Source organism: Ischnura elegans, chromosome 8 (genome assembly GCF_921293095.1).
Source record: "Ischnura elegans chromosome 8, ioIscEleg1.1, whole genome shotgun sequence".
In the NCBI taxonomy this organism is placed as follows: domain Eukaryota; kingdom Metazoa; phylum Arthropoda; class Insecta; order Odonata; family Coenagrionidae; genus Ischnura; species Ischnura elegans.
This window is the reverse complement of record NC_060253.1, coordinates 2,636,407-2,649,631: the sequence shown is the minus strand read 5'-3', so window position 1 is coordinate 2,649,631 and position 13,225 is coordinate 2,636,407. Positions and strand designations below refer to the sequence as shown.

The following is a 13,225-nucleotide window of genomic DNA, read 5'->3' as shown; positions in this document are numbered from 1 at the left end:
GAGTTATTATATATGAAACATTATAAAGAGGGTAGATTTTTCTGGGCTCTTAATCTATTTTTGTTCGTCCATCACTGGCGGCATGACAGCAGTTGTGAGGTTATTTAAATTGCTCATTTTAGAGAAGTGATGTAAACACCGGGAAACTCTTAATTTCGGAATATCCCAGGTCCTGTATGCTCTGTATTATCTATGGTATGGTACGATAAGCTGCTAAGAATATATTATAGAATAATTGATGGCAGATGACATTATTGAGTTATTAAGATACTGAAGGTTTTAAATTGCATATGTAAAGATAATTTTTAAGGGCCATGGTGAATTTCCAGTAATACCTGACCAATCCAAGTGAGTGAATGTGATATTTTTCCAAATGACCCTTCTTTTCTTGTTGAGGTGCATGGCTAAGTGGCTGTTCCAAATCTCGCAGGGCACCCAGAAGGAAGCAGTCCGTTTCCTTCCTCGCATAGCCCTGCTGCAGCCGTGGGTGGCACCTCCAACTGGCCAGGCTCTCCTGGCATGCCAAGGCCTTCACCTGTCAGTCGGCCACTGCAGTCCCTGCAGAGTCCACAGTCACAGGAGTATTCTAAAGCAGGTACATATGAGACCACCCTACCCCACTCAACTTGCCTGTCTGCTTTTCTAGAAAATCGCGTGATATGTGACGTTTAGAGTTGTTCATAGGTAGCTGAGTACCCATTGGCTGGCATGCCGGCATGCATTTGCTTGGGTTCAAAGTACCTACTCATTGCCTCACTAATGACTGCATGCACTTGTGGTGGACATTATGAGGAGACCTTCCCCTCAGCTGCCACACGTGGCGCCTGCATTTATTTTTTTTCATGGGAGCACAGGCATCCATTCTGCCGAAATACCGTATAAGCTTGTGTAAGAGGCGCACACGTGTAAGAGGCGCACCCCTATTTTGAGGATCGAAGCTATAAAGAAAAAAAATTTTGCGACATTTTTTTATCCTATCGTGCGGTGTTGCAGACGTATGCCTGGAATTTCGACAGTTATCGAAATGTCCTCTTTCAGTACTATTTGAAAAAGGAAATTTTGATAACTGCGGCGGCATAAGAGGGAGTAGAAAGAGTTCCGATCCTCTCTTTGCATACGCCATCGCTCCACGTTGCTTGTCCTACTCACGAACAATTTTGTTTAAAAGCTCTCCCAGGAGTATTGCAATAGAATTGCAGCCGTGGAAAATTTTAAGGCAAAACACGACAGGCAAATGGCATGAGCTTTCCCAAGAGATTGAACAACAATCGGGGCAATCTCAGCGCCGTAGGATAATAACCACGTCGTAGATTTAAGGCCCCTTGCACACACACCGATTTTGGACGGCCGGTAAAATATCGGCCGTCCACATTCCAATGGTGAACAATGGGAGAGCATTGGAGCTTGCACACGTACCGACCACACGCCGGCACCGGCAAAATGCCGGTTAGCTGCCGGCTATTGTCACTGTGGATCGCCGGCGCCGGCTCAAAAACTTAGCAACGTAACGTTTGACCGGTAAAAATCCAGCGTGTGTGCAAGCATCGCTTCGCCGGTAAAATATCGGCCAATATTTTACCGGCCGTCCAAAATCGGTGTGTGCAAGGGGCCTAACGGAACTACACTCGGCTCTCCATCAGCTAATGCCTCTGCCGTTTTTTTCCTTTCCGAGACTCCACAGGAAAATATCAAGTTACAGGGGAACAATGGAAACGTGTTTCATCCCTACCCCATTCCACCAACTGACCTTTTTCGGTCTACCAGGTTCAATTCCCCGAGTTTCTGGAGGTCAAATGCTACATGAGTAACCTTCTGAGCTCGAAGATATCTCGATATCTTTCAGCAATTGTATGACACGCACGAGGTTCTAAAAAGAATTAGACCTAACGCGACGTATATCTTACATCATTTAAGTTTTTTGAGCTCTAATTGATTGACACAAAGATTTATAGCTAAAATAAGGCTACTAATATTCAACATAGTCCAAACAGCACAATTTCGGAAGAAACAAGCGTAGCATAAGCGCATTCAAACAAGACGAGACGGACTGGAAACTCAGGCAACGCAAACTGCGTATATCACATTGCTGCGCCTTCGCCCCTTCGCTTTAAAGGCAACGACGTCACATGCAAGATCGGACGTGTTCTTCCCTTGCTCCTTCGCTCGTAGCCTCGTAGCTTGAAATACGGAGGGGAGGGAGCCCTCTTCCCCTCGACCTCTCATTCAGCGCTCTTCACTTATAAGCATTTCCGATTTCTTCTATCCACCAACAATGAGCACACTCGTTCGAATTTTTTCAACCGCAGGTTTTGACACCAATATTACTATATGCAGTATAAATGCCGCGGGATGCCCACTCGTGGCAATAAATTTAGCGCGCGCTCCGGAGCGAATCACCCCTCGCGATCTTTTCAATGTTCATCTCGGGGGTACCGACGTGACGGCGCGATGCTTGCAAGAAATTCAAACAGGAGCATTTTAAAAATACGTCACTAAGGGAGAAACTCCCATGCCTGCCGCTTGATTTTGACCCAGGGTTTCAGATGACTGATTCACGCTGAAAACCAAGGCCACTCAGTTCCCCTTGAACTTGCAACCGGTGAAGGGGAGGGGGGGAAGATAAGAAGTTTGTGTAAGAGGCGCACCCCCATTTTCGGCTGCAATATCTGGGAAAAAAGGTGCGCCTCTTACACGCGCTTATACGGTATATGGGAAATATATTCGGTAACTATGTACATATGTGGTAAATGAAAATGACCCTGTGGCATTGTATGTGAAATCTGCACAATCTCCAGGAAATACCGTATTTGCATAAATCTAAGACGAACACGATTCTGAGACAACCCCCCTTTTTTGGAACTCCAGTAGGGAAAAAAATGTTTTCCCAATAATGATGCGAATGATGAATGTGGGAATACGATCAATGCGGTGATGTTTAGCTAGGTTGCCTATGTCCCAGGAAACTCAGGATTTTGGCGAGTAATTATGATATTCATTAATGGATTCAAACAAGATTTTAGCGAATAACAGGAATACTAGTACTTTATCGAGACACTTAGGTCATATTGCTGATTTGACTAATATCTCTTTCAAATATCCCAAAAAACACGCCACCTCGCTAAAAAATGTTTCTCCACTCGGCATTTACGCTATTATGGATTTCTGTCTGATGTAAAAATTCTTATCCATCAAACGACATTTCCAGTACACATATACATGAGAGCAATGTGCATTTTGTGCCTAAAACAGCCGCTTTTGCCAGCGCAGTGATAAGTTGTGAGATGGATGAAAAAGGCCAAAAATAGTCTATTATTTGAATTGTTCCTGTCTAATAAATATTTTTTTAATATAATTGAGGCAGTGTGGAAAATGTGAACAATGTTGCGTTAATAGTCAGCGGCACGTCCACCTGGATTCTCGACTTCATCTCTCTACTTGTTTTCACCTGGTAGTTCACTCTACCCCACCCCTACCGTCATATGCTAGTGGACAATCCAAGGCATTCTGCAATATTCACGCACTTCTAGCCTGGATTCTTGTCTTCATGTTCAATTATTTTCAGTTCATCTCTTAAAGTTCTCAATAGTTTCTTCGGAGGGGCCATGGTCCGAAGATGAATAAAATTAAACTAGTGAAACCTGACTTCATTAAACTCACGCGGAAAACACTCGGTGGTTTGAAGTCAACCACCCTGGAAAGTAGGGAACCACTCGTACGAGGTGAAGTTCGGAACTGATGCTATCGCGTATGGCGTATGTAGAGCATACTGCAGAGAGGGAAGTATAACCATATGACTGCGCCATGAAATATTTTGTCGTAAAGATACCCATTCTTTTCTAATTAGCGTAGCGCCAGAAGGTCTAATGAATTCGAATTGCTAGCAGGGAGATATCAAATATCCTTAGAAAATATCCCTTCCTCTGTGACTGTGACAATAGAGATTTGTAGCATAACTCATCAATTGTAAGTTGATATATGTTTTCGGAAAAAATACCGCATCAACTTCCGAGAAGCTCAGCTGCGAGGATATCGAGTTTCGCCAGAATGCTAAGTCTCTGTCGTATTTTGACATTTATTTCCTTGCGTAAAATGCTTAAATGAAGTCAGAAATATGTCGCGTTTGGTCTTATTCTTTTTAAATGTACTCATATGTCAATCTAATAAAGGTGTAATATCAATTACCGAAAGTCATTGTTAGACACCTTTTGGGCTAATAGATGACTCATGCAGCAGTTAACCTCCAGGAATGGGGAACTGCAAAGCAGGTAGACAGATAAAGGTCAGTGGGGGAGAAAGAGGGAAGGGTGAAACACGATTCTTTTATTCTCCTGTAACTTGATATTTTCTTTCAAAGATAAGGTCTTCCTAATACAATCCCTGCAAGAGATGGGACCTTTTGTTTGATTTTGGAGAAGAGGAGAAGCGTCAGAGTGGGGAGGAGAGTGCTAAATGGAGGGGGATAATGGATCTTGGGAAATGCGCTAATGTTACTTTCCCACGGCACTGAGCTTCTCCCTATGGTAGTTCCATCTCCTGGGGAAGATTCAATCTGTGTGCCTGTTGTTATTAGCCATAAATGACACGTAGTCATTTCGTCTCATTTTCGTCAAATGATGGATGCGGGAATAATTTTTCGTCGGGACCTTGATCTTTAAAGGATCAATAAGGGAAAACGATACTTTGGGGAACGTTAGATGCAGGAAAAAATTACATTGTCTATATGGAACTTTATTTGGGACCAGAAACGGTGAACGATGAATGCGGGAACGATAGATCAGGGTTCCACTGAATAACTTTTCTTTTGAAAGCGGCAGTGTAATGACTTCTTTTCTTTGCCATCGTAATACTCTGAAAGGCACGGAATCACAACTAAATTGATCTCTCTACGCAGAGGCAAATCATGTTGCCTTCTTACCCTTGCCCTGAGAAAAATGCAACGACTTGGTAGCAGTTTATTCTGCGACGGCGTTGAGGCTTTAACGTTACAATTTAGGTAAATTGTAACCAATCACACGAACATTTTGTGAGTTAATCAAGCTTTAACTTGAATGAAGCTGAACCCAGGGTAAAGCAGGCAATCTCGGGGACACGGTAGAAGAGCACCCGGGGACGGTACAACCGAATCTTTGCCTGCTGCCTGAAAATGGATTTTTTTTTACTTAAACTCAAAATTAAATAAGCTAAATTAATGTTAAGCTATTTTTGACATTGATTTTTCGTTGTATAGCTATCAGGTGGCAAACTCAGGTATCCGTAATTTTTTCCGAAGTAAATTATGCAACCCGATTGACGTCAAGAATTTTGCATCCGATTGTAAGACGCCTCTTTCCTGCAGGATTTAGGAGGGAAAAAACCTGTCAACCTGACACCTGTCAACAAAACTAGTTACGCCGGCGTAAGTAGCTAAAAAATCAGCGCTTCCAACTGTGGTCCATCAAAAATGCGAAATCGTAAATGGTAATGCAACTTTGGAGAGAAATGGGTCGCCAAAAATCTCACTGTGGGAATTTAGGGGGAGTAGGAGTTCAGTTAAAATATCGCGGCTGACATTATGCCCCTATTTACGTGCCTGTTCGTAAACATAGCATCGACAATAATTCGTAGTTTAACATGTCAGGAAGGTCGCGCGGAGTATTTCGTACACCCCTAATTAACCCTTTGCACTGCTGTGAACGTACTTCGAAGACTACTTGACTACTTTTCGCCGAAGCACTTCGAAGGGTCCCTAATCCGGGACCCTTTCCTCGACGAGCTCACCCTCGCTGGCCCCCGAAACTGGTCTATTTTTTAATGCATTACCTGACGCAACCCTGGGTTTCAAAGGGCAAAGGTGCCATGGGGGGAAAAAGAGTAAAGTGCGTGTTACTGTGGGGCTGTGCGTCAACCAAACGGGCACGGACAAAATAAGCCCGTTGTCATTGGGAAATTTGAAAGGCCACGGTGCTTAAAACATGTAAAATTGGAAGCCCTCCCCGTTTTTTACCATGCAAATAAAAACAGCTGGATGACTCGAGAAATTTTCCAGCAAACGGTTATACGCCTACAGAGAAAAATTGCTGGAGAGAACAGCAAAATTGTTTTAATAATGGATAATGCCACCGTTCATAAATACGTGGAAGATCTAAAATTGGCTAATGTTCGAGTCCCCTTTTTACCCCCGAACTCGACTAGCAAGTCCCAGCCCTTGGACCAAGGCATTATCCAGGATTTTAAAGTCCTATACCGGAAGAAGCTTGAGCGGTATTACAGTGGAACCCCGATTTATCGTTCCCGCATTCATCGTTTTCCCGCGTTCATCGTTCGCCGTCCCTGGTCCCAAAAAAGTCCCATAAAGACAATGTAATTTTTTCCCGCATCTATCGTTCCCCGAAGTATCGTTTTCCCGCATTTGTCGTTCGAAGATCACGGTCCCGATGTATTTTTTTCCCGCATTCATCGTTTGACAAAAATGAAACGACGTATTTACGATGTGGCATTCGCGGATTCGACCGGCACATAGTATTAATCTTCCCCAAGAGATGGAAGCACCATAGTGCCCTCCGGAGCAGCTCGGGGCCGTGGGATTGTCTACGTTGCACAGTTCTCACCGTTCTCACAATCAGCTACCCCCCTCCCGTCAGCCCTTGTGCCCCACCCCCTCTGACTCTTTCTTCCTCTCTGAAACCAACCAAGAGGCATTTAACGACCCGGGTCACGTTTCGCGACGGGTTCGTGTTACGAAAACCATAACTCATTAGCTCGGAAAGGAAATATCAAGTTACCCGAGAATGATAGAAAAGTATTTCACCCCTCCTCCTTTCGCTCCCCCTGACCTTTTTCATCTTCAAAGCTCACATTTCTGGAAGCCAATTGCTGTCTGAGTCACCTATTGGCCCCAAAGGTGAGTAACAAATGACTGGTAAAAGACGAGGCAGACGAAACTCGATACCCTGGCATTTGAGCTTCTCGGCCGTTGATCCAACATTTTTTTCCGTAAACAATATCAGATAACAAACTATGACTTGCTATAAATCTCTCTTGTCAGATTCACAAACATAGGGATATCTCAGGATATTTTGTTACACACTTTGGTCGCGCTTCACCCTCGACAATCGGCTCAGCGTCAGTCCCGAACTTCACCTCGTACGAGTGGTTCCGTATTTTCCTGTGTTCGCTGAATTAAAGCCAGTGTTTTCTTTGAGGCTTTGCGAAGCCTGGTGTTATTTTTATTAGTTCAATTTTTATTCGTCTTCTGACCATGGCCGTCCCGATGAAGCAAAAGAGAACTTTGAAAGATCGTCTCAAAATAATTGAAGAAGTGGAAAAAAATCCGAGGGAAAAGCGAGTTGACATTGCAAAACGTCTCGGGTTGCCAGCAAGTACATTGAACTCTATAATGGCCAAGAAGAGTGAGATTCGAGAGCAAATAGACAGATGTGGAAGCGCATCCAAGAAGAGAAAGACTGGCAAGGAGTCTACATTTGCCGAATTGGAAACGGTGCTCTTCAATTGGTTCCAGCAGGCACGGGAGTCTAATATTCCCGTTGATGGAGTGATATTAAAGGAAAAAGCGAAGATTGTTGCCACCCAATTGAACGTCGAAAATTTTAAGGCTTCCAATGGCTGGATAAGTCGATTCAAAAATCGACATGGCCTTGTATTCAAGAAGCTGGCGGGAGAGAGTGCAGAAGTAAATGCTGAAAGCACGGATGACTGGCTGGAAAGTCTGCCATCGATTCTGGAGGGCTACGATCCAGGAGATGTGTATAATGCGGATGAGACTGGTCTGTTTTTCAATGTGCTTCCTGATAGAACATTGGCCTATAAAGGAGAATGCTGCCATGGAGGTAAATTATCCAAAGACAGGCTAACGGTTTTGCTTTGCGTGAATAGTGATGGCAGCGACAAGCAAGTGCCGATTGTGATAGGGAAATCGCCAAAACCAAGGTGCTTCAAAAACGTAAGAAAATTGCCGACAAAATATTACGCAAACAGTAAATCATGGATGACAACAGAAATTTTTATTTCGTTCCTCCATGCATTAGACGCGCAAATGGGGGGGCAAAATAGAAAAATTATCCTCTTTGTGGATAACTGTGCAGCACACCCCAAAGACACGTCTTTTTTGAGGAATATTAAAGTGGTACGGTTCCCAGCAAACTGTACAAGTACGCTCCAGCCACTTGACTTGGGGATTATACGCAGTTTAAAAGCGTACTATAGACAACGCCTCGTACAAAAATCCATTTGTCTTATGGAGTCAGGAAAGGCAATGAAGAAAAAACTAAACGTACTTGAAGCACTCCACTATATTATGGCAGCATGGAAACAAGTGAGCCAGAACACAATTCAGAATTGCTTCCGTAAAGCTGGGCACAGATACCCGATTGATAATAATGAACTTGCAGATGATGATGTTGATGATTTTGGTCAAGACTGGGAAGAAATGTGTAGAGCCCAGAAATACGATTTTCAGAGCTACGTAGCAGTAGATCATCATGTGGTTACAAGTGGCACTGAAACCATTGAAGAACTGTGCGAAGCGCACACATCTACTGGGGCTGTAGAGGAAGAAGAGGAAAACGAAGTAGAAGTGATCCCAAGCTTTGTCGAGACTTACGAAGCTTTAGAAAAAGTGAAAGCGTTTTTCTATGCGCAAAGTGGAAGCGACGAGGATCGTGAAAACATTTTAAGTCTCGAAAAATCATATTTTCGACTACGGCAGAATGCCGCTAAGAAACAGAAGACAATGCATGACTTCTTTCAAAAGCGTAGTGATTAAAATGTGAACAGTTTTAATAGTGTATCCTAGCCAAAAGTAATTCAATAGGTACTATTATTTAATGGGTTTTATCAATCATAATTTGTGTTTGTTCGACAAAGTTTGTTACTTATTAAAAACCACTAAAATTTCAATATGCTTGAGGTACCTGTAGTACCATAGAATAAGTATGTACTTACTCTATGGTAGTACCTACGGTATATTGGCGCCCAGTTTGAAGAGAAGCGATGCATTCTCGAGTGAATGAATGAGTGCATGGAAATCAAATAAAAAACGCGATAACATAGGGAGGAATTATTTATTTTTTTAAGCCTTATAATTTTGAAGAGGGCTTTCTTGATTTTATGACATCCCATCAATATTTGACTATAGCCTGAAGGACGCATTAAAACAACAAGGAAGTGCCGCACCTACGACTAAAATATTTTCAGATTGGTTACTATTTTCTTCAGTTTCACCAAGGGAGTTCGTGTGGGGATTTAAATACCCACTGAGGTAAGAAAACATAATTTTAATACATCAGCGCATGAAAACATTTCCCTCCTAGAAAATAAATAAAATGTTCCGTTAGTTGGCTCGTTATTTTTGGGTTGAATCCAGAACTTCTCATCCCAAGTGGACGACCGACGTTGGGTCTTGAAGACCACTGACGAGGGGAGATATCGTACCTCGATACGCCTTTGTCAATGCCATATTTTGACGGCAATCGGAATGCCGAACGCTTCTCGAAATGGGTACGGTTCCATGGAATTGGCCTTAGTTTGATTGAATTTTTATGTGGTACATTTAACATGACTTACATCATTTAAAAATAGCAACCCTCTCTCCATGAGGTATGGTGATGTAATGATTATCGTTGTGATTATCCATCGGGGAGGCAAGGGTTTGCGGCTCCGAGAGAGCGATGTATTTTGTCGTTCTCAAATAGATCAGTTTTGCCCGGATTCAATGTAATTTAAATTGTAGCAAGCCTAGGCCAGAGGATACATTTTTTACCGTCGTAATGGCTTTTGGGTATTGAAGCAATCTTATTCCGAACGCGGAGATGGGAAGACTACTCTAGAAAGTGTTGGTGCCCCACAGGCACAATTCGTCTTCGGAACTCCGACGAAAAAACAGGCCTGCAACAGAATTCGGAATACACTTCTGATGTGCACAAGTTTTGATGCAAAGCATGCGTATTTTAGCATCATTTGAATTTCGGTGATGAGAGATGTTCGTAATAAGACTGCCGAATCCGTCGTGGCAGTGTGAATGCCGAGACGGCGAGCAAACATTTTTTAGTGAGGTGTCGTATTCCCAAGGATTATTGAAAGATATATTAGTAGAACCAAGTATATGCCCAAAAGTATTACATAAAATTCAAATAAAATATTCAAATAGAAAACAGCTATATTCCTGCATGAATCCTTTATAGAATATCACTATTACGCGCCAACATCCTGCGCTTCCTGCCGCATAGGCAACCGCGCCAAACTTTCCCGTATTCATCGTTTTCCCGCATTCATCGTTCATTTCGTCCATCCCCTTGAAAAACGATAGATCGAGGTTCCACTGTACTTGCGATGGATCGGTATGTATACATTCATCTATTTTGCTCATGTGCGTTTGGATATCGATTTAGATATTTTTATTCATGATTATCATTCTTTCAAATCTATTTGCTACTTTTATAAATGGGAACAGAAATTAATAACATCCCGAAATGGACGTTGATACATGCAATCCGCGCCATAATATCTTTTCGTGTATATATTGGCCTTTGTGAATGAACAACTTAAATATCTTAAGTACTGGGCTCTATTTACCGCCAATTTATATTTCAGGCTTCTCGTAATGAAGACGCACTTCCAAGTCTAACCATGAACTTTCTTCTCACGCGCTTCCCCGTTCTCCCATGCTGGGGTTCTGTCTTTCCAAAGCCGTCCCTTCCCTCCTGCCGCCTTTGGCTGATCTTGCTGACACCCACCTTACGCATCCCAAACCCCTCCTTCCCCAGCATTTCCCATTCACTCCCTCCCTAAGGAGACTGAGCTTGTGTGCGTCGCAAAAAAATACGGCCCCCAAAAGTAGACTGAGGCAGAGCTGAAGGCCATTTCCCCACCCTTCTTTGTCCTGCCCCCTTCACCAGTCCTTGTGCTGACCACACTTCTTCCCTCAGGCAATCCCCATCCCACTCTTATTCACCCCACCCACTGGGAACGTTCCCCGATTGTGGAGAAGGGCATGGTTCATCTTTACCTGCAACGGGGGGAAGTTATTAACCGGAGAGAGGCGGAAGAAGTATCTTCCACTATCGGGAAAATGGTGCCGCGCTTATAATTGTCTCTCTTCTTCTCAGCTGACTTTTCAATTGAAATTAATTTCTTTGCTCTTTCCACACTATATTTATTTACGATTATGGCGCGACTATTTTTTAGTGCTAAAACTAAGAAAATCTTTTCTCTATGTCAATGATCCTTTGCCTAACTTTCAATACGGCGGAGAAAGGAACACGAAAACTAAATGAGGTGACGGTACAGGTTTTTGCGTGTCATTTTTTGGGAATTCACGCTAGCGAACCAATACTTAACCACGTTGAGAAATGATAAAACGTCTCTTGTAGGAAAACAATCAATGTGGATAATAACGTTTCTATCTATATTTCTCCGATACTGTAAGATGTTTCTCCTGTCGTTTTCCGGTTGGAACCTTGATCCTGTCGGCATAAAAGGAGAGAAACATACTATATGAACAGGTCACCTCACACCCGGTATGAAGAAGACAGTCCTGATGAAGAATTAAGTCTTTTATGGCAACGTCTGCGAAGATGATGGAACACAGTAGTCGGACGGAGAACTCAAACAGAATTTACTTCAAATATTCGCCAGAAGATACCTAATCACATTCTACGTTATTTATGATCGTAATTGAATCTCAGTGAAAATAGAGCACATTCTGCTGAAAATACGAAGTAACTCGAAATATTAACTTACGAAGGTTATTTTGGAAACGGGCTAAGACCCTTGTTTTTCTTTTTTTCTCGTCACTGAGCGATAGAGGGCGACATAAATGGCGGTTAGGCCGGCTGCTGCTAAAATTCCGTGGGTGTCAGAAACAAATATCTATCTTTTGCATACTTAATAGTAGCTATTGGCTCCTAACCACAAATTTATTACTGTTAATTCTTATAATAAACATTGCAATTCATTATTTGATTACGTTTTCTAAACTGGTCGGGAATTTCTTTAGCGATCGTTGATGTTGAAGTATGAACAAGAAATGGGAATTTTATGGTGGTATAATTATTTAACGATTTTTCACATCATAAATCGATAGCAAAAAGCCTTTTCTATGAATTATACCGAGAATAACCACCGAAAACATTTAAATAAGACCACTAAAGACAAAAAAGGGCGGAGGAAACAAAAGCGAACATTTTTTTCGTGACTTATGAAAAAGGTTTGAAATTACGAAACTCGATTTTACGAAGTGTCAATTTTCCGGTCCCACTGACTTCGTAAAATCAAGAGTTTACTGTAATTGGTGATTATACATACTGTCCATTAAATCTGCCTGACTTTAGCCTAATGTGTACTGCCACTCTCTCCATTCTAGGTTTGGGCATGCACCACGTGCACCTCATGGGCTCCCTGGGTGCTGGTGCGACACGCGTTCTGCCCCAGAGGTCTTGGGCCGGTGCCATCCCGACTGTGATCACTCAGGAGGCGCTGGACGTGCTGTGCTCACCCTCTCCGCACCCACAATATGGAGGAGGGCCTGTCAGTCAGCTGGGTCGCAGTGCCGTCGGTGGTGACATGTCGCCTATTGAGAGGTTCCTTGGGTGCGTCTACATGAGGCGCCAACTCCAACGCTTTGTCCAAACGGATGAATGTGTAAGTCAAGTGCAGGAGCGCAAGAATTGCTATGAAAAGTATTTGCAATGGGAAGGAAGCATATGCGCACAGTGAACTGTTGGCTCTCTCCTTATCCTAAGACTGTGCCCTCGTTGTGCGTTTCCCATTGGCTGCTTCCCTCTCGTCCCCATTGGCCCCTCCCTCCCTCTCCCTCGTGCCCTTGCTTCTTCTCCCCCCTCTCATATTCCTCGTGCAAACTCTTCTGTCTGATGACCTATCCACTTGGTCCTTCTGTGCCATACAACGCTGCCAGCTACCTCTCTTCCCCTATTATTTGGTTCCTCCATGGTTCATACGGGTCACGGAATACATGGAAATGTCACTGAAATAATAATCAGGACTGAAAGTCAGGGAAGTGAAATTGGAGGGAAACTTCAGAGGCTCAGCGTAAAGGCGCAAATAGTGGTTGAATCTGCAGACTATTGCTGAATGCAAGCAGTGTGGTGGGAATTTGGTTTTTATTTACTTCACCACCAAAAATGGCTCAAAGGCTTTTTCATTGGCAGTTTACATAAATAAATACTGTATTTCTCTGAATATAGTCCCCCTCCCCCTAATTTTGAGGCTT

General features: G+C 43.0%; 1 protein-coding gene across 1 annotated transcript in view; it reads left to right on the top strand.

Annotated features, from left to right (window-relative positions):
- Window positions 1-13,225, top strand: part of LOC124164261 (mediator of RNA polymerase II transcription subunit 14) — a 165,380-nt gene that overhangs the window by 115,393 nt on the left and 36,762 nt on the right. Inside the window, exons 19-20 of the mRNA XM_046541502.1 lie at window positions 431-595; window positions 12,359-12,636. Of these exons, the coding sequence (XP_046397458.1) occupies window positions 431-595; window positions 12,359-12,636 (443 nt within the window). The remainder of the gene's footprint in view (window positions 1-430; window positions 596-12,358; window positions 12,637-13,225) is intronic.